Genomic DNA, 25,127 nt, shown 5'->3' on the forward strand with positions numbered 1-25,127 from the left:
TATCAATGATAGAACTGGCGTCTGGCGAGGAGCCTTGGGAGGACATGAAATGAAAGATACCATCCATCATCCAGTCGCAATAGATACGAGACCATGAAGTTGGTTTATGACCCACGTCATTTCGTCTAGGTACATGCTGTAGGCCCCTCCCGCCGTATGTAGCAGGAGCCGCGGAGCAATGACTCCATTGACGGCGCTCTGGACACAGGCCCCACTGTTAGTCACTGCGATCTGTTTCCAATTGTTTCTTTAGAAGTCCATAGTGTGGTCCTCCAACCCGTGGCGCAGCATAGTGATCGCAGCTGATGTCGGCCCGTCGATGACTCAAGCGAGTGACTCGACTAACTAGCTAAGGTTATCGATAAAGCTGGTCCCCCATCTTCCTCTCTCCTCTTCCCTTTCCTTTTCAGACCAAATTCACTTTCCGATTTCCTTACTTTTCACGACTCCTCTATCCACCGACAGAGGTCTAGCAATGATCCCCCGAATACAAGTCTGAACGCGCCAGAGCAACGGCGATCCACCTTTACCCGACCGCAACGTCACCAGCCGCCAGAAAAGCAACCAACTCATCGTTCGTTCCATTCGGACCTTCCCAACTACGAACCAGCGATGCCCACCACGGCTCCGAAATTAAACGCCGAGGAGCGCAGAAGAGGCGAGCTCGTATGTGCTCCGCCATTGCGACGTGCCTTGTCCTTCCCCTACTCACATGATCATAGGCCCTCAGCGAGTTCGCCGAATATGCCGAAAAGCAGCAGGCGCAGCGCAATGCCGCCATAGCTGCACCCAGCGACAGTGGATACTCAACCGGTAGCATGTCCCGCGACCTCGAAGACCATGCCGAGCTAGAGATCTTGGACCAGCTGGGACTGTCCGATGCACCCCGCACCGTCAAGCTGAAGGAAGCTTTGCTGGGGATGGGAGAAGCACCCGAGGACAGTCTACAGGAACTGGCTGGCATGCTCCAGGAGCGCATTGATGAGGGTCATGGAGAAACCATCTTCGACCTAGGCCTGGAGGACGGCGGTGATTCAATGGGGTTCGACCTCCCTCAGTGGGAGAAGGCACTTCAGCGACTGCGTGAGGCTGCGGAGACAATACCGGCTCACTGCCGAATACTTGTGACCTACAATGTGGGTGGTCCAGAGGAATCACCGGTCAAAAATGACCGCATCAAGGGCGCATGGGGCAAGGTGCTAGTTCGCCAGGACGCAGACAATGTGGAGTCCATGGCGGAGATCCGCATCGCGGTGGTAGGCAATGTGGACGCAGGAAAGAGCACCATGCTGGGAGTATTAGTCAAAGGCGGCCTTGATGACGGCCGAGGTCGTGCACGAGTCAACCTCTTCCGTCACAAACACGAGATTGAGAGCGGGCGGACCAGCTCAGTGGGTATGGAGATCATGGGATTCGACAGCCGCGGTGAAATTGTCAGCAGCACCCATGGCCGAAAATTGTCCTGGGAAGAAGTTGGTAAACGCGCGGCTAAAGTCATCTCCTTCTCCGACCTCGCAGGCCACGAGCGATACCTGCGGACTACCGTCTTTGGCATGCTGAGCAGCAGCCCTAACTACTGCTTGCTGATGGTTGCAGCCAACAATGGTCTGATCGGCATGAGCCGGGAGCACCTGGGAATTGCTCTTGCCCTGAATGTCCCCGTCATGGTGATCGTCACCAAGATCGACATATGTCCTCCCCAAATTCTCCAGGAGACGCTGTCGCAGCTGGCAAAGATTCTCAAGTCACCTGGTGCGCGCAAAATTCCCATCTTCGTCAAGGATATGGAGGAGACCATCAACACAGCGACGCAATTCGTCAGCCAGCGAATTTGTCCCATCTTCCAAGTATCCAACGTCACTGGCGAGAATCTGGAGCTGGTTCGGACCTTCCTAAACATTCTCCCCTACCGTGGTCAGTATGACCCGGAAGGTCCCTTTGAATTTCTTATCAATGACACATTCTCGGTTCCTCATGTTGGGACGGTAGTGTCCGGAGTGGTCAAGTCCGGCGTGATTCACGCGGGCGATCCAGTTCTTGTGGGACCCGACTCTCTTGGTCAATTCACGACCACCACGATCAAATCCATCGAGCGCAAGCGTATCCAGGTCAACGCTTGCTTTGCCGGCCAGTCCGGCTCTTTTGCCCTGAAGCGCATCCGCCGGAAGGAAGTGCGCAAGGGTATGGTGGTCTTAAAGAAGATGGACCAGCCCCCTAAGGTGTATCGAGAATTTGTTGCGGAAGGTTTGTTTGATCCTAGTCCGTATCCCAATCTCACCTAACGTGGTTCTAGTGTTGATTCTATCGCACGCAACCACCATCAAACCCAAGTATCAGGCCATGTTACACGTCGGAGCGGTCAGCCAGACCTGCGCCGTCATTGACATTGACCGCCCCTTCATCCGAACTGGCGATCGCGCCTTGGTCGCATTTCGGTTCATCCAGCGTCCTGAGTTCCTGGTTCCAGGCGACCGCGTACTTTTCCGCGAGGGCAAGACGAAAGGACTTGGCATCGTGAAGAGCATCGGCTACGACCCGGCTCACCCGCTCAACCCTACAGCCAAAGCCGAGCCTGAGAAGGCAGAGAAGGCGGAGATGACTCCCACTGCATGATCGTCGGCCTAGTATTTCTTACCTTCCGTTTCTCCTTACTTTGGGAGCCATTTCTTGTTCTTTTGTTACTCTATTTGGAGTTCATCGTTAGTTAGATTAGCGTGCATCACGTGATATGACGTCAGATGATGCCATACGCCGATCGCATCCTCATCCTCTGAGCAGCTGCATGATGAGCCAATCTGCGGCCACTGTGGTGGTGTCGGCCATGTGTATCCTGGCCTCCGCTGACGTAGTGAGCTATCGGGGGCTGGATCGAAGCTTAAAGAGGCTACGCCTATCCGTATCTTTGCTAGCAAATGGCACTGAGACTATTCATTTGTGTCTGACGTATTGACTTGGCCGTCTCCGAATTAAGCATCTATCTGCTTGTCTTCTCACACTCCGTCTTATCTTCCTCAATACCCACTACATCTTACATCCTTCCCCTCATACCCATTGAACCACCTCGACAATTGACATTGCCCCTACATTCCCATCCTACCATTATCTGATATTATGGATGCCGTCAACAAGGTCGTCAACGCAGCATCGACTGCTCTATGGGGGGAGAACAGCACCCGCCCAGAACAGTCCTATGAGCCCCATGGCGAGGAACCCATCTCAGGCGTGCAGGGCAAGGGAGCCGCTACTGATCCCTATGATGCCGGAAACCGTAAAGGTGAGTTTGATAGAATATACTCAATATCCCAATTGCTGGACGCCATGTCTACATATATGCCGGATTTTGTCGATGTTTCCCATGAAGGCCCACTCGCAGACAATCCTCGGCAATGTGTTACGATTTAGACTCAACACCGTCGATCGCGCGCAACATCAGAGACAGTAAGCTGACTCTACCGCAACCTAGAGCAACCCGAAGCACCTGCTACCGAGGACGACACCGCGCCCCAGGAACCACAGCTTCCGGGCCAGTCCTTGAACTCACGAACCGCCGCCACAGCAGAGAAGACAACTGAAGCAGCCCCCTCTGGCAGCAACGCCGATGCCTCAAGCAGCTCGATCCCAGCAGCAAGCAGCGCCAGCAACGAAGTGTACGAGACCAATGAGAACAAGCCGTCCTCCGGCGCAGAACAGCGTAACACAGAGACGACCGAGGGGGAGAGCAGCACTGCCCAGCCCTCAACTGTGCATGACAGCACAAGGCAGCAGGTGAGCAAGGAAGCGCTCAGGGGGCCGCAGGGACCGCCGCCGCACCCGGCGGAGGAGTTTGAGAAGGAGACGAAGGGTGACAAGCCCGTGTTCAAGGATGTTAGGTATGGCAAGACGAGTGAGTGTCATGCTTCGTCCCTCCGCTTCCTAGTGTTTCGATCATGGCCTCGTCAGGTCCAGTTTTGATATCGCATGCGGATAGAGTACTGACTCGAATGCGGCTACAGATGATTCGACCGACAGTTCACCCAAGAGCCAGAACAAGTCGTCCCAAGGGAGTGGTAGCAGTGGCAGTGGAAGTGGCAAGCACAGCACCATGGCTAAGATGAAGGAGCGGTTGAACAAGGTTGCTCACCCCCGACATGCTAATCCGAAGGGGACTGCGGAGTAATTGGACAATGCGGGTCGCTTGGTGCTGGATGCCCCTTCGCGATGGCTCTGGTACGACTTCTTTCCGGTCTTAATGTCGATGTATGAGTAGTCCATGAAAGTCCCGGAGGCTGTTTAGAATTTCCTTGATTGATACTAAACTTCAGTCCATTCTCGGCATATCAGATTTCAAGGGTTCAAACAGCTGTATTCTATCAGACCTTGGACGTAGATTGACGGATATAGATCTAAAAATCGAAGAGAAACGACATCGTGCTCACCTGGTAGAGCACATAGCACAGCCCGTGCCAAAGCAGAAACGCCAAACCGGGTATCCGCCGAACCACAAGACAAACCCATATACCCAAGCCAAGGTCCAATACGCCCTACCCATATCCGTACTGAAGATCGAATGTTTACTCGAACAACATCCGCATTTCCGCAATCCGTTCTTTCCGCTTGTTGTCCTCCGATTCGTCGCCACCCACGCGAAGGCCCAATGAACCGGCAATATTCATCTTGCGCTCTTGGACTCGGAGCATGCGGCCTTCGATGGAGTCTTTGACTACAAACCGTGTTACTGAGACATCACGCATCTGACCCATCCGGTGCACACGATCGATTGCCTGCGCCTCAATGGCGAAGCTCCACCATGGATCCATGAGGAAGACGTGGTTTGCGGCGGTGAGATTGAGTCCCACGCCGCCAGCACGAAGAGAAATCAGGAGGACTGTCGGCGAGGGTTTGGAAGATGAGGATTTTGAGGTGGATGCACGGGTCATCGGCGAAGTCTCGTCCTCGGTATCAATTATCTCGTCCTCAAAAGTCTCGTCAGGTTTGGTGAACTCCGCCAAAACTGCAGCACGGGCCTTTTGCTGCATAGTCCCGTCCAGGCGAAGATGGGAGATGCCAACTTTCTCGAGTTGAGGACCGATCAGATCCAGAAACGAGGTGAATTGAGAGAAGACGACGGATTTCGTATTGGGTGGCACCCGGGAGAGGTGGTTGATGAGCGCATGGATCTTTGCAGAGGTATGGGCGGATGGAGAAAGGGGATTGATTCGGCGGAGCGAGATTCGCGGCGCAGCCTCCGAACTAGTCGCCGGTGTTTCATTCGAAGTAAATTGCTCAAGGGCTGTGGCGTTGTTGGTAGGGTGTTTGACGACCTCGAAGATGTTTTTCGCATCGATTGGAGCACGGCATGAAAAGCAGCGAGCTTCGACGCCCTTGTTCTTTTGATGATTGATGAAGTCTTCAAGGCACTTTTTACAAGCGCTGTGCCAGCAAGCTGTTACCGCCGGATCATCCATGGGCTCTTCGCAACAAATGGGACATTCGCCGCTCGATTCAGTCTGGATTTGGCGAAGGGCATGCGCAGTGAATTTCACAGAGCGGTCCTCTGATTCCGTATTCTCAGTCGTGGCGGTGAATTGTTTAATTAATTCCTGTAAATCCATGTCGTCCTTGAACTCATTAGCTGCATCAGCTGCAGCTGCGGCAGTCTCTTCATCCGCAACAATGGCTTGGTTACGCGTAAGAACAGGGTGGCAGCAAGTCTGCCGGAGACGGAGAATCTGCGCGAAGATGGTGGAGTAAGACTGAAGAAGCGTGCCGGCCTCGACATTATCATTGTATGTTCGCTTCGCACGAGTGTATATGCAGTCATAAATCTCTCGTTCCTTCTCCGAGAGCTCAATTTCCTCGATCGTGATCGTACGTGGAGGAAGCGGTACTAGAGGCTCTCCCTCTGGAGTTTTCATTGTTTTCGTGCGCCGAAGCACGAGAGGCTCCAGGACACTCTGCACGACATTGAGGGCGCGGACGTATTCCTTTGATTCGAAAGGCACTGTGATGAAAGTCTTCCAGAAAGAGAAGTTGCTCCATGGCTCAACCTTCAAGAAGCGCACCAAACTAAACAAGTCTTCTAGTCGGTTGACAATTGGGGTTCCTGTAAGAGCCCAGCGATGAGTGGCTTTCAGCTCATAGCAGGCTCTGGCTGATTTCGAACGACGGTTCTTGATCAGGTGTGCCTCGTCAAGAATTATACGAAAAAAGTCGACGGAAAACAAGCCCCCGTGTGCACCTGCCGCCATCATGGGCTGTAGAGCGAGTTGTCGGAACTCTGACAGCACAACACCGTAGCTAGTGACAACTAGATGAGGCGCGGACGCATACTTAGCTTCGCAGCAAATATCTCGAAGATTCACTGCCTTGTCTGCCCCATAATACATCAATACTCGCATTGTTCCCGCCTCGGAGGCTTTCAGCGCTTCACTTTCCCACTGAGAAAGCAGCGAGGTAGGTGCAACGACCAGCGTTGTATACGGCGCGGGAACCACGCTAAGAGAGGAATTAGGTACTCTTGCGAGGTCATTGACTGAACTGATGCCACTGGATGTTTGAGGGTCAGGTTCGGTTTTGTGAGAGTGTATGAGGCTAAGCATTTCGATGGTCTTGCCCAATCCCATCTCGTCGGCCAGAATCCCACCTAGACAATGCTGTTCCTGGGCCGGGAAATCTACACTCAGATCGCCAGAATAAGGATTGACATAAAAATAATCAATACCCTCGAACGTTGGCAGATCTTTGTCGTCAACATCTTTAGTCGGCCACGTATATTCCTCCCAAAGAGGATGCATTGACCGCTCTCGAACCTGCTTGTTGTCCTTCTCCTTCGACAGCATCCAGTGTAAAGCTTGTCTTTGGTATTTGCGAAGGTTCATGACAAAGCTTGGGGCTGGAGTAGCCTCAGGCATATTGAAATCAAAGGACTGAGCCTTGCGATAAAGGGTATCGAGTTGGTCCTCCTCTAGCTCCTGAGTCTCTTCCTCCTCGGATGAGTCGTTGGGATCTTTGCTTGGCTTGACTTTTTCTTTTTTGACTCCATCGTACTGTTCAGCCATTTCCGCCGCCCGGAGTAGCCCATCGCGCTTATGCTTCTCTGTAGTCGGGTTGATTGATGTCGGCTGGAGACCGATTTCATGGAATAGTTTGACAAGTGCGACTTGGCGCAGTCGGAGGTTTTTCTCTTCGGTGCTCTCTTTCTCTTCAAACAGACCAGTAGACCTGTTGTCATCCACGGCTGATCCAAAAAATGGACCAAGCTGAAACGCCTCTTTTCGTAGGAAACATCTTAATTGAAGGTAGATTGTATCGTTGACACGAACTCTGTCGGGAGTCCAGACACAGACGGCCTCAAAATGACACATCTTCTGATCTATCAGAGTTGACACCCATTCCGCCGTCTCGTGGGGAAGTCGTCCAATTTCTTGGCCAGAGGAATTTGTGAAGCGAGTGAGGATGTCGCTTTTCTGGTTGAGAATGGCTTTCCCTCCACGCCCACGCTTTGAAGTTGGCTGTGACCTGGCACGTTCAATCTTGACTGGATCATTATGATTGAGCAATGCGGGCCCACTCCGAGTCGCCCATCCACCCACCCCAAACGCTCCAATGTATCTCGAGGACGGTTGCCTTCGAAGGACTGATTCGGGTTCGACCGGGGTGTCGCCCACGGATTGGGAAGGCTTGGAAGACGATGCACCGTTGAGAGGCAGCTTTACTGGTCTGGGCTTCTGAAAAGACATAGCAGCTCCATTATTGCTCTTCTTCGCTGGCTGCTTCCATGATCCGTCGAAGTAGATGTTGACGGCTCGCTCGACGTTGTTGGATGAGGCAGTTTTGATGACATTAAGAGCACCACCAGACAGCCGCTCGCCAATGATACTGGTGAATAACTCGACGTCGAATCCGTTCGTAGCGAGCGCTGGAGGTTCGGTGGCTATGGTAGTTGTTACAGGGTGCTCCTGTCTGCGCGTTCCATTTTGCGATGAAGCAGCTGTCGCAGGCTCTTCCACGGCAGCGGGGCCCGGCGTTTGGGTTGCTAAGAGAGGAACGATGGGTTGTGTTGAGGTCCCGTTCAAAGGTACAGAATCCCTGGGAGGGCGCGTGTCTGGGCCACCGTGCTGGACATCCTGTTCAGCATCATGCTCGTCAAGGCCGGGGCAGTGGCGTGGCAACGACGCGTCGATACTCCCCAGGTTTTGATTTGACAAGGGAGTATGATCGTCCACAAAAAACCGTTGTCTTTTAGGCGGGCGATGATCCAATTCGTCGCTCATAATCGTTGCTGAGGCATGAAGTTCGCGAGAAGGTGAGAAGAGAGAACTGGGAGACGCGCGGAGAAACGCGAAACGGACCGATCGACGTCAGCGATAAAAAAGTTCGACTTCAATCGCTCTCGACTTGTCTGGTGGTCAATTTACTGCAGACTGAGAAAACCTCCGTCAACATATCTTTATCGGGTCTGTCTTGCTATTGATTTTCGAGTCTCGTGGCCATTATTCAGTATATTGACCATCTCCGCAGGCGATGGACCAATGCTGTTAGGCGGATTACATCGCTCTCGGCATCTCGACCGCAACCTACATCCTTCACCTCCCTGATGTCCACGTTCAAAGACGCCCTCCGGCCATGCCGGACAAGCAAAGCATGCCTTCTATCTTCACGAACATTCAATCCTCAAAAGCGGCCTTTCAGTCACACTCGATCAGTTGCCGCGCCCATTACGGCGGAGGAAGTCCAAGGCGCACATAAATACTGCATCGCATTACTCTCGTACGCCACACCGTCAGCGTTTCAGCTCACCCTTCTTCCTCTTCTTTTGCTTGATATGCATCGTTTAAAACTGCACAGTGGAAGCTAATTATTCTGCCAACCATGTCAGAAAATATGACCGGCCCTCCTATACCCTGAGCACCTTCATCCCACCTCATGCCCGGCCCTTCTACATCGCTCTACGCGCATTGAACGTCTCCCTCTCCATGATCCCCGACACAACATCCTCACATACCATCGGCCTGATGCGCCTCCAGTTCTGGCGGGATTCAGTGACGAAAATTCTCGCCGGCGCACCGCCAAAGGAGCCCGTCGCAATCCTCCTCGCCTCTGCAATTTCCAATCTCCACGAACACACGCAAGGACGTGCCAGGATCAGCAAAGGCTGGCTTACGCGACTCATCAGCGCGCGCGAGCAGACGCTGACAAACGACCCGTACCCGAATATCGCCGCCCTCGAGTCCTACGCGGAGAATACCTACTCCACACTGATGTACTTGACCCTATCGGCGCTGCCGATGACATCCGTCACGGCCGACCACGTCGCATCGCATATCGGGAAAGCAGTGGGTATTTCTGCTGTTTTGCGCGGGTTGCCGTTGGTTGCGTTCCCGGCGCCGGCGGCCCAGGCTCCTACTGGCGGCGGTGTTGCGAGCCTTGGATTGAGCAGTGGTGCCAAGCATGGCGCGGTGATGCTACCTCTGGATGTGATGGCACAGGCGGGCGTTAAGGAGGAAGAGGTGCTCCGGCGGGGAGCAGATGCGGAGGGGCTGCGTGATGCGGTTTTCACTGTCGCGACACGGGCGAGTGACCATTTAATCACCGTGCAGCAGATGCTGAGCAATTTGCGGGCTGGGCAAGATGTTGGGCATGAATTTGAGCATGAAGGCGAAGAGGGTCACGAATATGATACTTATGGCGAAATCTCTGGCGGTGCCCGAGGGGGCGAGTCCCCTCTCGACGAGGTCAATCGGGCCTTTGGTGTCTTCATGCCCGCTATCGGTGCACGACTGTGGCTGGATCGCCTGCAGCAGTACGATTTTGACGTCTTTCGACCTGAGCTGCTTCGCTCAGATTGGCGACTTCCGTGGAAGGCTTATATGGCATTTACACGGAAGAGTATTTGATGTCTGATGTGAACAGGAAAGAGTATGTATAATACCTGTTTTATATAGATGCAAAACTTCGTGGAAGTCTGTGCTCAGGACAACACATGTACAAGAATTCGACACCTTGCATGATGTCTGGGTATCAAAGCCTCCCTCAAACTATCTCCTCTCCATTTCTCGTCGTTGTTTCCTCGAGCTGACAATCAGTCGTCTCTGCGCGAGCATTACTGCATAACGTTGGATTTTATCACGCCTGTGCGCAAAGGCGTTAGCGTGGGTCAACTCGAGTTCCATGGCAGGTATAAGACTTACATCAAAAAGAGAGTCGTCACAAAGACGAACGGGACTGCAATTTTCCAGAAATATCTGAAATGTAGTTAGCACCATACCGGTTTCTGAAGCGCCGAAGGCAGACCTACGAATCGCTGTGCTCAATGCCGGCGAAGTCTTTGAAGTTCATTCCGAAATATCCCTATACCCCAGTTAGTTCCCGAGATTTATAAAGAAAATGGTAATCTATGCATACTGTCAAAAAGGTCATCGGTAGGTAGAGACAAGTGACGATAGTAAGCTGCTTCATGCTTTCATTCTGGTATGCACCTATCACATTGTTAGTTTTGTCCTTGATCGGGAGGTACGATCTACTCACCGATGGTGTTGAAGATGAGGTCAATCATATTATCAGCGGCGCGTCGCATTTGATCATATCCTTCCACGATGGTAATACAATGGTCCAGGACATCACCCAGGTACGTATTGCACATGGAGCTAATTGTCACACCGGATCCGACCGTACTCTTCAGATTTGGGGCCATGACACCATAATGTGATTGGAGATCGGAAGGCTCTCCTGTAGCCCCCGTTGGACTAAATGGACTATTGCGCAAACCCCCGAAGCCGGGTGTGCCGACTGGCGCAGATCGATGGTCACGGAGAGCATTGATTACAGCAACAATAGGTTGCATAGAGTTGCGCAGCACTGCAATCTCCGACGTCAAAATGTATAAACTCTTCGACTGATCAATATCTGGATCGGTCAACACTTCAAGTTCCAGATCACCAATCGCGTCTTGGTAGGCCATGGTGACTGGAATCGCAAGATCGATGATTGCGTCAAGAATTGCTTGCATCAACATGCTGGCATCGCATGATTGCCGAAGAATTGTCTCTGGTGAGCTGAGACGCTTGACGATGGGGGCCTCGATATCGTCGGCGCTTGTTTCAAAAAAGGAAGTCACGGTATTGTCCGCATGCAGGAAGATAGACACCTGCTCCAGTGTCACGCACAGGCCTTTGGAAGCCAGTACAGCGTGGCGTTCCATAAACTCGATTCTACCTTCGTTCGGGCCGCCCCGAAACCGCTGAAGAGTCCGAGCTGTCGCCCCAGCAGCATTGGCTACATCGCCAAAGTGGGAGGCCCGTTTCGAGGAGGCTCGGCGTGGACCAGGACGAACACTCGCTCCGATGGTGGTTTTCTCTTCATTCTGTCTGGTAGACGGTTTCTTGGATCGAAAAATGTCCTTGAGTGCCTCGACGACGACATGCCATTTGGTCGGACGTTTCACAGATATTGAACTTTTATCACTGGCGACCGAGGTTTTCCTGTCCTTGCTTTTCCATCCATTGGGAGAGGGTTCTTCCTCATCATCGGAGTCACTGAGCTCATCCTGCAGCTTGACCAGTTTCTGCAATGTTAGCACGACAAAGGCATGATCAGAATACCAGTCGGCCTTCGTTCGATTTGTTGTGTGGACCACGTCCTCAATAGCAAGACGATGTAGCTTCTTGTGATTTCCAAGACTCTTGATGACATCCCAGCTCAACCCATTGACATTAATCCACCGACATTGTACCCATGGTTCTCGCTCCCGAGCCAAAAACGGTTCCAATGTCTCGTTGTCCAGCTCATACTGTCGCATTTCATGTTGTGAGAAGTCCACCACTGTGATTTGGCAATGCCTCTGTAAGTCGCCGGGTACGTGGGAAGCCCATTCCGAGCTGTATGCTGGGAGCGGCTTAGTCGGATCGATTCCCGGCTCCGTACCAGGTTGCCAGTTAGCATCGTGTGCAAAGGCTTCGGGATGATAGGATCGAGCAGTGTTTGAACGTCGGACGCGTCGTTTAGCTGTGTCACTCGAGTTTACTCGAGCCGCTGCCGTGGTGAAGGCATCAGGAACTGACCCCTCCCTTCTTCTTGGAGAGAGTTGAGAGCTCGGCGATTGGCGGCCGGCCTCAAGGTCTACGGCGTGAACGGATATGCCCGGTACCTCGTCGCGACGGGCATAATCCATCGAGTGGATGCTCATGGTGACGGGTGATCAATCTAGCGATCGTGGTGCACCCTGTCGCATTCGCTGAGTAGTTTCTCTTCAATCGCACTGGCAGTACCAGGAACTTCGCCAATGGCTCAAGTAGAGATGGGAAATAGGATTCCAGTAGGACACGGCAATGCCTGCCGGCACACAATGTCACAATGAAATCGTTTGGTCAGCGCGACGCCGACACTTCGATAGGGATCAGTCGCGACATGGCTGCGGGGAAATGACGTTAAGCATTGAAGGGTGGACGAATGCTGATCTCCCGCGCAGTCAATCAATGCGAAACGCGAGAAGACAGTGAGACCTAGACTGGTCGCGACCAATATTTGAAGAGGGATGGGGGAGAGAAGGGAGAATTGGAAGGGAGAAAGACAAGACGGCAGGGCCGCGCCTTCCTCGTTTTCCTCGCTTTTTCAAGGGAGCCTCAGGCCCGTGCGAAGCTTGGTACTCGGTCTAAATTTGGCCCGCGCAGCATTTCGCCATTTGCACATCCTCCCATCCTACGCAAGCTCGTTCTCTCCAGCCAGCGCTCTTTCCGGTCCTTGAAAGTCGCCCTCGGGCTGTGGTACGTTCTCGATATTCCTCAAACCTGCCGGCGAAAGCCGAGTTAGGGCATTCTGGACGAGAGCAACGCCTTTGTCTGAGCAGTTCGAGTGCATGCGCCGGAAAACCTCTATGCTCTTGGAGCACAGTTCCACCAAGCCAATCCTCTCCTCCGCCGTGCTCTCCAACGCATTGGCCAGCGCAATCAGAGTGGAAGCCATGAGGCGCTGGTAATAAGCAGACCAAGCATGCACGGCGATCCCCTGGGTCGTCGCCTTGTGCAGAAGCTCAATTGTCTCTCGGGAAGCGCCCAAGCAGACGCTTCGAGCTATGTTAGAGGAATAAAATGGCGTTGAGAAAGTGGCATCGGCAAAGAAAGGTCGATGCATCACGAGCATTACATGATTGAATCCTGGCGGCTGGTTAGTTTTCCACAATTGGAGCCGCAATGGGTGCACATACGCTGTTGAATATCGCAGTGCTGCCGCTGCACCCAAGGAATTCCGACCCATGCTCCAAGGCCCTCGTTTGTCATGTTGTCCCTGGGAGCAAGATGCACTGGTAGGTCTCCTCGCCATGTCATAAGTTCTGCTTGGTGATTCATCAGTCGGCCTACAAAAGATTGCAGCGCATGTTGGTTCTCGTTGATGTTAGAGACCTATATGGCTGAGTTAGCTGGTTCCTTTTCCCTGATCTCTCAAGAGGGGTACCAACGAGGTCTATGATTTTGCGGAGCATTCGGGCCAAATTTGCCATCACCACGATAAATGTGATTTTGCTCACATTCGATATGGGGTCCTGCCTTTCTGGTTAGGTCCAAATCAAATAACCGATATATAATGCCCACCAATGGCTCTTGTGGGTATGATGCTTTAGCATCCGTCTCCCGAATGCAAAGCGGCCTTCCGTACTCTACACAGAGTTCGGATTCCAGGCTATAAATAATCCACCACGTTCGACGTGCAGACTGAGGATCGATGCTACTGGCCGAGGCAGTGTCCAGGTTGTCATTTATACCAATGGAATACGCCAGGCGAATGGCGATTCCGAGGTAATTATAAGCCACTTGAGCATGTCAGCATAGGTGCCACTGATAGCTAGTGTGCTATACATACGATCAGGCTGACCAACGTGGTGTGCATAAATGGCCTTTGTCAACCGTAAGCAGAGAGCAGCACACAGGTTATAGAGGCAGGAGAATACCATCAGCAGAGCAGCTTGGACGCTTTCAAGGCAATTTGCGCCGAACAAACTCCCAATCAGAGCCTGGGATTCTGTAAAGTATTTGGCAGCGCACTCCGTATCATTTTGGCCCGTATTTGAGTAGAGTGCACCCAACGACAACACAGAGTAAATCAGACACCGCCACTGCGGTGAGTAAGATGACTGCAAAGCTTCCGACGAGCCTTCCCAGAATTGATGATAGGTAGATCGGAATTCCTCAATGCAAAAGGCTGGGACGGTGTCATAGACAATATTGAAAAACGAATCGATGTGTTGACTGGCGACAGATGCTTGCAAGTTCCAACTATTCGTTCTAGACGTATTTTGAAGATCGTGGATGTTGATGGATGAAGCTGAGGATTGTTCCGGCCCATATATCCCTATTCTGGCTCTCTTATTAGGCCTCTCGTCATTTTCAATATTTGTCTCTGATTGATCAAACTTTCTCTGCGTGGAGTTGAATAGCGAGAGGGTCGACGTGGGGCCGTAGAACGAGAATGACCCATTGCCATTGCTAGAGAGCGCGACGCCGGAGAGAACTGGGTTGAACGCGCTAGTCTTGTTTCCTGTATATTGGGGTTAGTTTTGATTGCCAGGTCCAGTAAGCGAGGACGAACGTGGTAGGCTTGTGCCTTCTCGGGTTTTGTATGATCTTTCACCGAAGACTGTCCGCTCGAGTTCTGACACACGCACGTTGAGAATATCAAGTCCTCTGGATCAAAATTAGTGTCTGGTTGAGTTCACCTTTGTGATATCACTTGCCCATTGACTCTACTGACTGCTGTCGATGAATCATAAAAGCATTGAGCCTTGATCTTCTGACATGATTTGCAAGGGTCCAACCCATCGCACTGCAAATGTGACCTGTATAAGTATTGAAGCCACTCTCTTGACAGGGCTCGTCGTAAATGGGCGACCATGCCTTTAATTTCCGCGAACGACAGGGGTCACAAGCTTCCGTGGTCTTCTTGCGATGCCTAATGGGCGCACTTGCTCTTTGATGACTCGATGTAGCCGACATCATTGATTCTTCGGTCAGTCCGGAATGACGGCATCCGTCAATTGTCCGTTCCAGCTTGCGGGGAGTTCTGAGTTCTAGAGGGAGCTTTGCGGTGATGTCTGTCTTGATTTGGCCTCGGCGCCCGCGACTTCCGCTTTGGAGACCCACCGCAGTGGAGGATTAGTAGTATCTGCTTTTTCTCCTTTTTCTTTTCTTTTCTTTTTTTTTTTTTTTTTTTTTTTCGTACGTAATCCCAGGAATTGCCAATATCTTTAACAATATTTCTACGTGGTCGAGAGCGCAATTCAGGGTATACCTTTCCTTTGAATTCAAATCTATATCGTAGGGGAAGCCCGCACTTGGGGCGAAATATATATTGGAGGCAGAGAGGTATCAAAGCGGTTCTCAAGCGTGATATCAACTCAAAGACTCCTCGGGCACAATTGGCCCTGCTGGAAAAGTACTGGCAGAGCAATAATTACTCTGCAGCAAGCCCCTCCGCCTCCTCAATTTCTTCTCGGGCCAAACACCATTTATCCTGCAGCCTTGTATCAAGGCTAAGTGCGTAGACATCCTTCGGCCACCACTCGCCCCAGCTGGTCAAGAAGATCTGCTCCGGATCAGTCGGAATGTCCTCAGCGGTGAAGGCTCGAAGCAGGTTCTGGGCTCCTATTGGAAACGTTAGATGTCTGCTGCAGACCCAACGTTGAATCTGGAGTCTTACCCTCTGGAACGGTCTTGGCATCGGGCATATTCATGGACAGGCTCATGTCTTGGGCGAGTTTGGTGTTTGGAATCAGACCGGGAGAGACGGCGATGATTGTGCACGATGGGAGGGCGCGGCGCCAGTAGTGTGCACCCAATAACTGAACGAATTTCGAGGCACTGTACACGACTCCCCGGCCAGCACCAGAGTTTGCTTTCAGGTCCACATCCAGTGTTTCTGAAAGCGGATGACACGCGTTAGTAGTGCATGGCTCACACAGATTCAGGTTGACTCACTTGGATCCTGGTCTCTCACGTTGCGGATCGCCCCAGAAGAAACGACAACAACGCGGGACTGCGAGGCAGCTAGGGTCTCGCGTAGTAGATGGGTTAGATAGTGCTGGGCTATTTCGTGTGAAGAGTTGTGCATCAGTCGACTATCTCAAAAAGGAAAGAAATCCACGGGCTCCAATCTGGCACGTACCTAGATGATTGACCACATAGCCTTGGCACCACTGGGAACCGTGAGGACCGGGGCCCTTGGCATCGTCAAGCGTCCCAGCACAGAGGAAAAGATAATCCAGACGATTGGGACCCAGCTGAGTCAACGCCTTTTGTGCAAAGAGCTGTACACTCCGCAGATCCGAGAGATCAAGCGGGAGAATGGAAATTGAGTTGTGTGTCTTGTCAAAACTCAGCTCGTCATATGCAGCCTGAGTCTTCTCGGTATCCCGCACTCCTAGGATGAAGGTGTAAGACTCTGGTCGCTCAAGTAGCTGTTTAATTGCCTCAAACCCCTGTTTCTGTATTAGAAATTCTGGTGAACAAGTACTAGGGACCTTGCAAGCTTACCAGGCCCGAGGAGGACCCCGTAGCGATGACAGTCTTCTGGGTGGTAGCCATTGATGCAGATGGCCAGTGGGATTTCGGCACGATGTGAGAGAGTGGCTGTACAAAGGTATTTCTCGCACGAACACTCGAATCTGATAAAATGATAACTTGGAATGCTCATGCCCCTCCCTCCCACGCTTACAAAGCACTGCAGCCTCCATATCGTGTGACGTCATCGTACAAGAGAAACAGCTGACATCGGTGCAACCACGCTTTCAAACTTGAGCGAAAGACAAGGAGCTGGTGCAATGGACGTTATCCACCAAAGGATCAATATATGCAAATCCACGAGCGGACTACTTTCCATCTCCGGTCAACCATTGGTTCCATTGGAACATCCATGGATACCCGAATGCCCCTATAGGTCAGAATTGCGCCGGACTGCTAGCTCACTGGCACGCCCATGGTATCCTCAATCAGATTACCCGGAAATTGGCCAAACCAAAGCGCTGACTTGTGTGAGTACAACGAATTAGAACAAGAAGTGTGAAGTGCTCCATTGAAGAGCAACTTCGGGTTCGACTAGTGAGTACTGTAATGGATATTCCAACCTTCCAAGCTTGAGTTTGTTTATACTTTGCTATGTTGTCTTGACCTCTTGACCTTACTAAGTATTGGATGGCTAGATGATATAGATCGCCTTGGCATGTGAGTCTGTTCTGTTGACATCTAAGTCTCATCAGATTGACGTATGTACAATTTCTAAGTTCATCAACCGCTGCGGAGCAGTAGCGTACTGTCAATCAGAATCTAGAAGTTCACTTCTCTACTGCGAATTCTCGCTCAAGAGCGATTGCGAATCTGCGAACTGCTTCTCTGAGATCCGTCCTGGACGCTGTAGCAAAGGTAGCCCGGAAAAACATCCGATCCTCAGTCACACCCTGAGTAGACCAAAAACACGATCCAGGTGTCACGAGCACCTTTTCCTTCACAGCACAGTCGAAGATTGATTGCTGGATTGCTGCATGGCCGGCGCCGGCCTTGTAGGATGGGTGGGACTTCCAGTCAACCTCGATCCATTGCTATGGAATTTCGTCAGAGAGCTTTATCAAAGACTGAATCACCAAAATACTTACAAACATGCCAGCCCGTGAGACAGCCCAGTGTGCCACCTTCTTGGGCATAAATTCATCACAGGCGCTGGCGAAGACGTCTCGTCGCCAGGTGTATTGCGCTTGGATATTTTCCAGCCATTTGTAGAATCCGAGGTGGCCCCAGTGGTGATTGAGTAATTTGAAGATAATCACCTGTGAGAATCCACTCGGATGCTGGGATGAAGTTTCGTTCTGTCGGATGAACTTTTCGATGATCTGCTCAGAAGCTGTCACCCAGCCTACTCGAGATCCAGGCGCGAGGACTTTCGACAAGGAATCCATACGAAGAACCCTGCCGTCAACATCGAGACTCAAGTATGATGGAATCAGCTTGGAGGGTTTTGATGCGTTGGAACCATGTTCGCTGGGCGTGTATGGAGACAGCTGCAAGTAGTAGTAAGGCTCATCCTCGACAATATAAAGGTTGTGTTTCCGCGCAGTGGCATAGATGGCCTTTCGTCGCTCAAGGGTCTGAGTCGTACCGGTGGGATTCTGGCCTGTAGGAACCATGTACAGTAAAAAGGGCTTTCGGGCGCCTCTTTTCATTCCATCCCACTCAGAAAGTACATCGTCAAGGACTTCGGGGATCAGGCCTTGTTCATCCATGGCCACCGGGAGTGTTCTCAGACCCAATGCAGACGCAGTTTCTAGGGCACTGGAGAAGGCGTAGTCTTCAACAATGATATAGTCTCCCTTCTCACAGAACATTCTCAGAGTGGAGTCCCAGGCGGAGGTACTGCCCACGGTCAAGCAACAACCCCAATCGGAATAGGGGGGATCATGCAGGAGCTAGTCTTGGTATCAGAGATGAACTGCTTATACCAGTCCACGAGAGAAAGACGCATACCTCAGTATGTTCCGTCACAAAGCGTAGCAGCTGCGCAGCACCCGAGCCTTGACCATAGTTCAAGGCAACGTCCAAGCCTGATCCCAGTCGTGTGAATAAATGCAATAGATATAGAAGCCGCATAATTCGATAGAAACATACTGTAGTCACTAACACCTGGTTCGAAGTCATACTTTGCTATGTGAATGACTGATTCTGCTGCTTCGGTGGTCCCTGGGTATCCTGGCGGGTTTGACATGGTGACCTCGATTTCCTTGAAAGGGAAATAAGAAGCTGACGGTGCGCCAGCGCCAAGCGAGATCATCCCTACTCGCCAAATACATTAGACAAAAATCCACAATCTCGTTTCAGAGTCGAAGATGTTCTCACCCGGTTCTTGTGCAGCTCGAGCAGCGGCTTTGATACTTGAAGGCTATAGCAGTACGGACTATCAGTAGTAGAACAATCAATCACATTATCTTGCAGCACCTTTCTTCTGGATGCTTCTGCAGACAACATATCTGTTTAATCTGTTAGCCAACACTAGGCGTAAATGTCCAGGTCACAGAACAAGTTCAAGTACCTACCATCCCATCTCTTTGCCCTAGGCTTGGAAATATTCTATCAAGGGGACTGATTAGCTTTGCGGTGTACCAAGAATGTTGAGTTGCTCCGTAAGACTGAAGTACCTACCGGACTTTTGAATAGTGCACTGCTGGCCTTGGCTTCTATTTTTCCAAATAAAGTCGCACTGTCCTGACGCCAAAGTGGCGCACCGTGCGAGTCGAGCCGCGTTGTGGCATCCTCAGGGAACATCTTCAAGGCACACGTGGGATGCGATATACTGGAGACAAAACGTGAAGCGGCGAAGCGAAAAGTAGAAACATTTCATAATCCCGCTTCGTGGAATGCCTACTTTATATCTTAATCTGTGCACCTTTCTGGTTCAGTGGGGGCAACTTATCGGCCAATCGGGGAGATCCCAGGATTCGGAGAGGATGCGCGGGTGTCAGGAAAACCACGCATGAAATATGTGGCTACAAGTCACTGCTTCCCTCGAGACATCCACCGTAGTTCAATCCGGAAAGAGGGCCGATGTTGCGCCCGTAAGAAGCGGGAATGAATGGTCAACGGCTGATTCGCAAGCAAGCACTGCATATGGGCTATCCCACAAGTCCAACACGGTAACTAAGTATCAATAAACTACTTGACGTGTTCCCTGATTGGTTTTCCCGCGTGAATGAACTGGGACACTTGAAGCCCATCCCAGAACCAAATCGGACTAAATGAAGCAGCGTCCCTATGGAAGCGAACCTAGAATTGCAAACCAGCACAAGTGACGAGAAAGGGGAAAGACCAAAGCCAAATTTGACAAGGCATACGTGGATTTTGTACACTATCGTCACATCAGTTGAACCAACGCCGACCCAATGCTTTCCCCAACCACACCATATGACATACATCCGCCCGGTATTGAAACAAGATAGAGGCTCTTAGATACACAAAATAGGAAGCAAGTGAAAGAAAATGAGAGAAAAGAGAGGGTGAGGAACTGCTACCATAGGCTATGCCCGAGCAGAAGGTCGAGGTTTCCATGGAGACCGGTAAAGCCCGACCTGGGTTTGCTTGCCTCCGTGAGAGGAGTTTCGAGGTGGTGTTCGGAAGTCAGGATAGAGACCAGACTCCACGTCCATGAGAACTGCCCGTTGCGGCTCCGCTGATGCCCATCCGGTAGCTTTACCACGGCTATTAGTAGATGAGCGAGAGCTGGGGGGTTTCAAGGCGGAGCTGGACTGTGTCTTCTCTTTGATAATCTCGCGAAGCTCCTTGTCATCCTTCGTGATCTGGGCCTTGACAAAAGCCAGATCGTTGGATGCCTGGAGGGTCGACATGACCGATTCGCGAGGTGTATAAGAGTATTTCTCGGGAGTCGGGGGTAGTTTCGGTGAGATGGTGGGGTCCAAGAAAGCCTGCTGATTTTTGTCCAGCAGCTGAGAAATATCCAGAGTCTCGCCGTGGGGGATTTTATGGGGGTGGGAAGGAGTGACACAATCCATGTCAACCTCCTTGCGCAGTACGTGATCAATATCAACCGCAGAGAAGTAGGCGCAAGATTGGGGAAGGTCGTCAATGCCCACTTGTTGCGAAAAGATGGCACGGGTCCAAACATTGGCAACCTGCAATGCCAGAGCTGCACGGTACTTGTCCTCATCTTTCACAAGGTATCGTATTTCATCATGAACGGTGATTGACAGCCGAGCTTGAATGTTAAATCGCCGGATGAGATAATCCATGCCAACAATCAGGAGATGAAGGTAATCGACACCTGAAGATTGGATAGCCCAGTTGATTCTGGACGTCATGAAGCTGCCTTTGTTGATAAAGCGACGCATGAGCGCTTCAGTGATGCCAGCACCCAAGGCAGGAGTTCTGGGCCTCTCCTGATCCGCGAACTCTTCCAGCTTATTGAACACAAAGGACTCGGTACCACCTCTCCAGAAAGGAGTTTCGCTCAGGAGGCGACGCGAGGTCCGAGTGCCTTTCGTCTCTTTGTAGAGATTTGCTGCAGTTTCTTGGGTTTGCTTTTCAGTCAAAGATGGATTAAATTGACGCAGAAGAGTGGCTGCGAACTTGACGCCTGCTCCATAGATACGGCCATAGTTGAACACCTTGGCATCGTTGCGTGATATGCCAAGGATGCCTGCACTGCGGGAGTGTAAGTCGGTTCCCTCGGCCTTGGAGCCTTCAAGAGTCATGAAACCAATTGCGGTCCCTCCATGCAACTGGAAGGGCGCGTCTCCAACAAGACTGGCAATCCACAGCTCCTGAGAGTCGACATCTGCTCCAACAAAGACATACCCTGTGGGGGCTTTGATCATGGCTTTGAGTTCGGAACCGACACGGTTTGCTTTCGCGTTGCTGGCAGTTAACCAAGTATTTTCCACAGCCCGACGAGTTATGGTCCCCATCGGAATCACCTGTGGTAGAATAAACCCTGGACGAACTCCATCTTCTCCGCTGGTAGGTTTTTCAAGTTTTTGCACCTGATCTTCGTAGACAACCATTTGACTCATGATGCGGTCTCTGGCACTGATCCAGTAAGAACACGAAGCGTTCATTTCCAACGCCTCCTTGGCAAGTGCAAACTGCGACGACAAGATTCCACGCTCGAAGTATTGCATATAGCCCTTGCCCAAAGGATTAATGCATCGGGCCTGGGGACCATCTTTGTGGGGGATTTTGAAGTAAGTGTTCCTTCGATCATCTCGTAACTGCGTATTCTTTTCTTCAGCCATGTCACAAAGAACAACCGGCTGGTTCTCATATTTCTTGATTTGATCTCGAGGCACTCGAAAAGTCCATCCGTACTTGTCAGACCAGATCAGGGGGTATCCATCCCAGGAGAGCTTGAGCAGAATAGGCGCAATGCGGGTCCGGACAGTGAGATTGATGTCGGATGTGTTGGTGGCAAAAAGATCCTTATACCATTTAGGCATACCTGGCTTTTTCTGTCGAGCAGCGGGTCGGGGCGGATCTCCTTTTCTCTTTCCTTTGGCCATTTTGACCTCCTGGCCGGACCAGTCCAGCTGCCGTAGCCAGGAGTCATTCATGTAAACATCTGGCTGGTCTTTGACTATCAAAGCTTCATCACATAGCTCGACTAATTTCCGTTGAACGTCGTCAAGTCGCTTGTGATAGGTTTCTTCGGCACTAGCGATATATTCCTTCCAGGTCTGGTTGACTGGAAGAATAACTGAAGACAAGTGTCGCAGTGCGCCGAAGCTGACAGGATGCGGGCATGTCTCCAGAAAATTGGGGAATACTTTTCGATAAACACGGTGTGTAATAGCGACATCAGCCGCACAATAGTCCAGGAGTTCGTCAAGTTTAGCCAGGAGGGTTTCCCTGTCGAGCTCACCGAAGAAGTCTCTTTGCGCCTTATCAATGGTGACATCGCAGTGAAACTTGGCAACGTCTCGTAAGGAATTCACTGAGCTTCGTCCCACCCATAACTCTTCCTCTTCTTCTCTTAACGTGTTGCTCTCGAGTAATGCCGCTAACTCCACTGAATTATGGTCGTTTGCAATTTTGTCTCTGAGGTCTCTGTTCTTTTTATGGCGCATCCATGTTGGCCTTTGTTGTGAACACATGCCGTTTACGGCCACGTGGAGAGACATTGTATCGAGGAAGAAATTTTGAGTTTGTTGCATATCGTATTCCTCCAAAACCCGAGCCCGATCGTAGCCAATGTTGTGACCAACCACGATGCGCGGCTGTGTGGGATTTCCCAGGGGAATCAGGTGAATGTGATCTGCTGTCTCGCCTAGCAGCCATGGAGAAATCCAAGCATACCATGCTGTAGGGCTAACAGCGCAAGCCATGACAGCGAAAGGATGTTCCTTATACATAACCTCGGTGTCAAAGGTGAGCATTTCCTCGTCAGGAGCATCCAGTGGCTCGGAAGAGCCATCTGAATTATATTTGGTCCATCCACTGCGTCTCACCCACTTGCGTGGTTTGGGCGGACAGCTCACGGCCGCGTAGGATTTAGCGTATGACAAGTAGGGCTCCGATGCATCCATTCCAAGCTTATAGAAGTGCTCATCCAATGTCTGCCCCTTAAGGGCTGGCAGATCGAAGGCGATAGGCTCTGCCCCACTCTGGGATTTTCCGAGAAGATCATGTCGCGCCAAATGGTCTTTTGAGAGCGCAACGAGCTCTGGGTTGGGAACGCGGCCTTTGTTGGGAAAGATTTGGGAATGTACATAGTCGCTTAACTGTTGAACTCCGATGTCATTGAATCGAGGAGAGGCAGGAACTGCAACAATTTAGTATTCGAGTATCAAACTGGAGTGGAGAACTGCCGACCTGAAAGAGACTTTCTGAGGGGAGATTGATCATTGGTAGGCGTAGAATAGTGCCTTGCGCGTCCTTGTTCGGGCAATCGGCATGGCTGCACAGGAATAAGGAGCGCCGGGCGTAGTCGCAGGCGTGTCGACCTCACAACACCCCTGGAATAAGGCGCACAGGAGGAATTCCAAGATAACATCATCGGGGTCTAGCTTCTCCTAGATCAGGGTCATGATAGCGCATGCGACTGCAGCCCAGCAAAGGCTGCACGCAAAGAAGTCGAAGTTGCGGCAAAGAGGCGAATATGATGCCAGCTGCAATTTCCATATCACTTGCCTATCGCGGTATCTGAGCGTCATGCCGGGACCGGATGAACAATACTCCGCAAGGTCACACCGCCTTCTCAATCAGTGCGCTCTTATCGGTGGCAATCGATAACGTGCATCCGCTCTTTCTACTTCCATCTGCTCTGCGAGGACTCCATCTTGCTTTCTCCCACCGGTCTCAGCTGTACGAATAGAACGATCACGAGAGCTGCTCTCATCGTCTCTCAAAATTTTCGCATCTGTCTCTACTTTCGTGATTCTCTACTTGCGCAAGCTCATGGAATGCTTGAGAGCCACAACCCTTGGTTTTGACGTTCGGAAAGCTGTTGCTGCTCGGAAAACCGAAATCTGAAGTATTCAAAGCACATCTCGTTCTCGTTCTCGGGCCTACAATGAGCCGAAGGCCGTCAGTTGTTGACCTCACATCGGCCCCAGGACGCCGACCCCCTGCCGAACCGGCTGCGATTATTCGTCCTTCGTCCTCTCATGTCCATCAAGGTATACGTAGTGGATCATCGCGGACAGGGCCTCGAGGAATAAAGCGCCGACGTGAAGATGATCCTCTGGAATCGGAAGCTTCGGACACCCAGTCCGACGAACAGATTGAGTCTATCGATTTGACTGAGATCGATAGTTCATCCGCTCTTGCAAAGACACTTGCCAAACAGAGGGAGGATGCAATAAAGGCCCAACAATCAACGGAGGAAGATAAGGAACATTCTGTCCTGAGCGCATATAAGTGTCCAGTATGCATGGATACGCCAGAAGATGCGACCAGCACGGCCTGCGGTAAGCTTATAGTCCACTTTGCCCCTCTTCCATTCAACATGTAACCGTTTCTAATCCAGTGGTGCCGTACATATTATAGGCCATCTCTTCTGCAACCGTTGTATACATGAATGCTTGAGCCGTGCTGATGAGCAAAGATTCGATTCGACCAAGCAAGTTCGGGGTACTTGTCCTGTATGCCGCAAGCCTCTAACAAGAAATCAATCGAGTGGACCTCGAAGAAGCCTCATACCTCTGCAAATCCAGTTGACGACCAAGAAGAGGGGTGCTATCTCTGCAACTGAAGCTTGACATCATTCTGCTTTTCTCTTTTGGCAAAGTACATCAGCGCATTCATTGAGGTGGCGTTAATAGTGCATTCAGGTGGACCATTCTAGCGATTTACGAGTTGAATGAATTAATGATCCCACTTTCATTCGCTATTGGAAATAAATGGCTTTCTTTTGAGGGGCTTTGTATCTCCTTTCAAATGTCACTCGCTCCTTTTCTCTTCAAATTTTGAAGTCAGGGAGATGACTTCATTTGATCAACTCTCGTCCGTCTCTTCAATCTCAATCCTCACCTTCGGCATCACGCCCTTAGGTCTGGAACCCTAAGTCATCCAACCCCTATGCATTGCGATAGTTGATGAATACGGAATACTGAGTATCCAGCATTCGACTGGCTCAAGGTGCATACCAGATCTTTGTCAAGTAACTTGTCT

At 51.3% G+C, this 25,127-nt stretch overlaps 10 protein-coding genes across 10 annotated transcripts; 4 read left to right on the forward strand and 6 right to left on the reverse strand.

Moving 5' to 3' along the window:
* Nucleotides 1-612: 612 nt before the first annotated feature.
* Nucleotides 613-2,613, forward strand: N7459_003180 (putative GTP binding protein (GTPBP1); the record flags this gene model as incomplete). Its single annotated transcript, XM_056942364.1, has 3 exons — nt 613-666; nt 723-2,244; nt 2,294-2,613. The coding sequence occupies 3 exons, from the start codon at nt 613-615 to the stop codon at nt 2,611-2,613; spliced, it is 1,896 nt and encodes a 631-aa protein (XP_056802247.1).
* Nucleotides 2,614-3,111: 498 nt separating this feature from the next.
* On the forward strand, nt 3,112-4,156 carry N7459_003181 (uncharacterized protein; the record flags this gene model as incomplete). Its single annotated transcript, XM_056942365.1, has 3 exons — nt 3,112-3,274; nt 3,464-3,869; nt 3,970-4,156. The coding sequence occupies 3 exons, from the start codon at nt 3,112-3,114 to the stop codon at nt 4,154-4,156; spliced, it is 756 nt and encodes a 251-aa protein (XP_056802248.1).
* A 394-nt stretch (nt 4,157-4,550) lies between these two features.
* On the reverse strand, nt 4,551-8,252 carry N7459_003182 (DEAD/DEAH box helicase; the record flags this gene model as incomplete). Its single annotated transcript, XM_056942366.1, has 1 exon — nt 4,551-8,252. The coding sequence occupies one exon, from the start codon at nt 8,250-8,252 to the stop codon at nt 4,551-4,553; it is 3,702 nt and encodes a 1,233-aa protein (XP_056802249.1).
* Nucleotides 8,253-8,575: 323 nt separating this feature from the next.
* On the forward strand, nt 8,576-9,875 carry N7459_003183 (uncharacterized protein; the record flags this gene model as incomplete). The annotated part of the gene is made up of 2 exons (XM_056942367.1): nt 8,576-8,748; nt 8,858-9,875. 2 exons carry the CDS (start codon nt 8,576-8,578, stop codon nt 9,873-9,875), a joined length of 1,191 nt encoding a protein of 396 aa, XP_056802250.1.
* Nucleotides 9,876-10,016: 141 nt separating this feature from the next.
* Nucleotides 10,017-12,163, reverse strand: N7459_003184 (putative CorA family metal ion transporter; the record flags this gene model as incomplete). Its single annotated transcript, XM_056942368.1, has 5 exons — nt 10,017-10,110; nt 10,170-10,223; nt 10,277-10,329; nt 10,384-10,457; nt 10,507-12,163. The coding sequence occupies 5 exons, from the start codon at nt 12,161-12,163 to the stop codon at nt 10,017-10,019; spliced, it is 1,932 nt and encodes a 643-aa protein (XP_056802251.1).
* A 512-nt stretch (nt 12,164-12,675) lies between these two features.
* On the reverse strand, nt 12,676-13,107 carry N7459_003185 (uncharacterized protein; the record flags this gene model as incomplete). Its single annotated transcript, XM_056942369.1, has 1 exon — nt 12,676-13,107. One exon carries the CDS (start codon nt 13,105-13,107, stop codon nt 12,676-12,678), a length of 432 nt encoding a protein of 143 aa, XP_056802252.1.
* Nucleotides 13,108-15,420: 2,313 nt separating this feature from the next.
* N7459_003186 (uncharacterized protein) lies at nt 15,421-16,550 on the reverse strand (the record flags this gene model as incomplete). The annotated part of the gene is made up of 5 exons (XM_056942370.1): nt 15,421-15,611; nt 15,667-15,885; nt 15,945-16,052; nt 16,132-16,444; nt 16,500-16,550. 5 exons carry the CDS (start codon nt 16,548-16,550, stop codon nt 15,421-15,423), a joined length of 882 nt encoding a protein of 293 aa, XP_056802253.1.
* Nucleotides 16,551-17,296: 746 nt separating this feature from the next.
* N7459_003187 (aminotransferase-like domain-containing protein) lies at nt 17,297-19,274 on the reverse strand (the record flags this gene model as incomplete). The annotated part of the gene is made up of 7 exons (XM_056942371.1): nt 17,297-17,560; nt 17,615-18,421; nt 18,480-18,556; nt 18,621-18,785; nt 18,849-18,891; nt 19,152-19,186; nt 19,235-19,274. 7 exons carry the CDS (start codon nt 19,272-19,274, stop codon nt 17,297-17,299), a joined length of 1,431 nt encoding a protein of 476 aa, XP_056802254.1.
* A 749-nt stretch (nt 19,275-20,023) lies between these two features.
* N7459_003188 (DNA-directed DNA polymerase gamma MIP1) lies at nt 20,024-23,360 on the reverse strand (the record flags this gene model as incomplete). The annotated part of the gene is made up of 2 exons (XM_056942372.1): nt 20,024-23,277; nt 23,339-23,360. The coding sequence occupies 2 exons, from the start codon at nt 23,358-23,360 to the stop codon at nt 20,024-20,026; spliced, it is 3,276 nt and encodes a 1,091-aa protein (XP_056802255.1).
* A 667-nt stretch (nt 23,361-24,027) lies between these two features.
* Nucleotides 24,028-24,715, forward strand: N7459_003189 (uncharacterized protein; the record flags this gene model as incomplete). The annotated part of the gene is made up of 2 exons (XM_056942373.1): nt 24,028-24,424; nt 24,504-24,715. The coding sequence occupies 2 exons, from the start codon at nt 24,028-24,030 to the stop codon at nt 24,713-24,715; spliced, it is 609 nt and encodes a 202-aa protein (XP_056802256.1).
* Nucleotides 24,716-25,127: the final 412 nt, after the last annotated feature.

This window comes from Penicillium hispanicum (genome assembly GCF_028827665.1).
Source record: "Penicillium hispanicum strain IBT 35686 chromosome Unknown utg000003l_segment0_segment0, whole genome shotgun sequence".
NCBI lineage: Eukaryota > Fungi > Ascomycota > Eurotiomycetes > Eurotiales > Aspergillaceae > Penicillium > Penicillium hispanicum.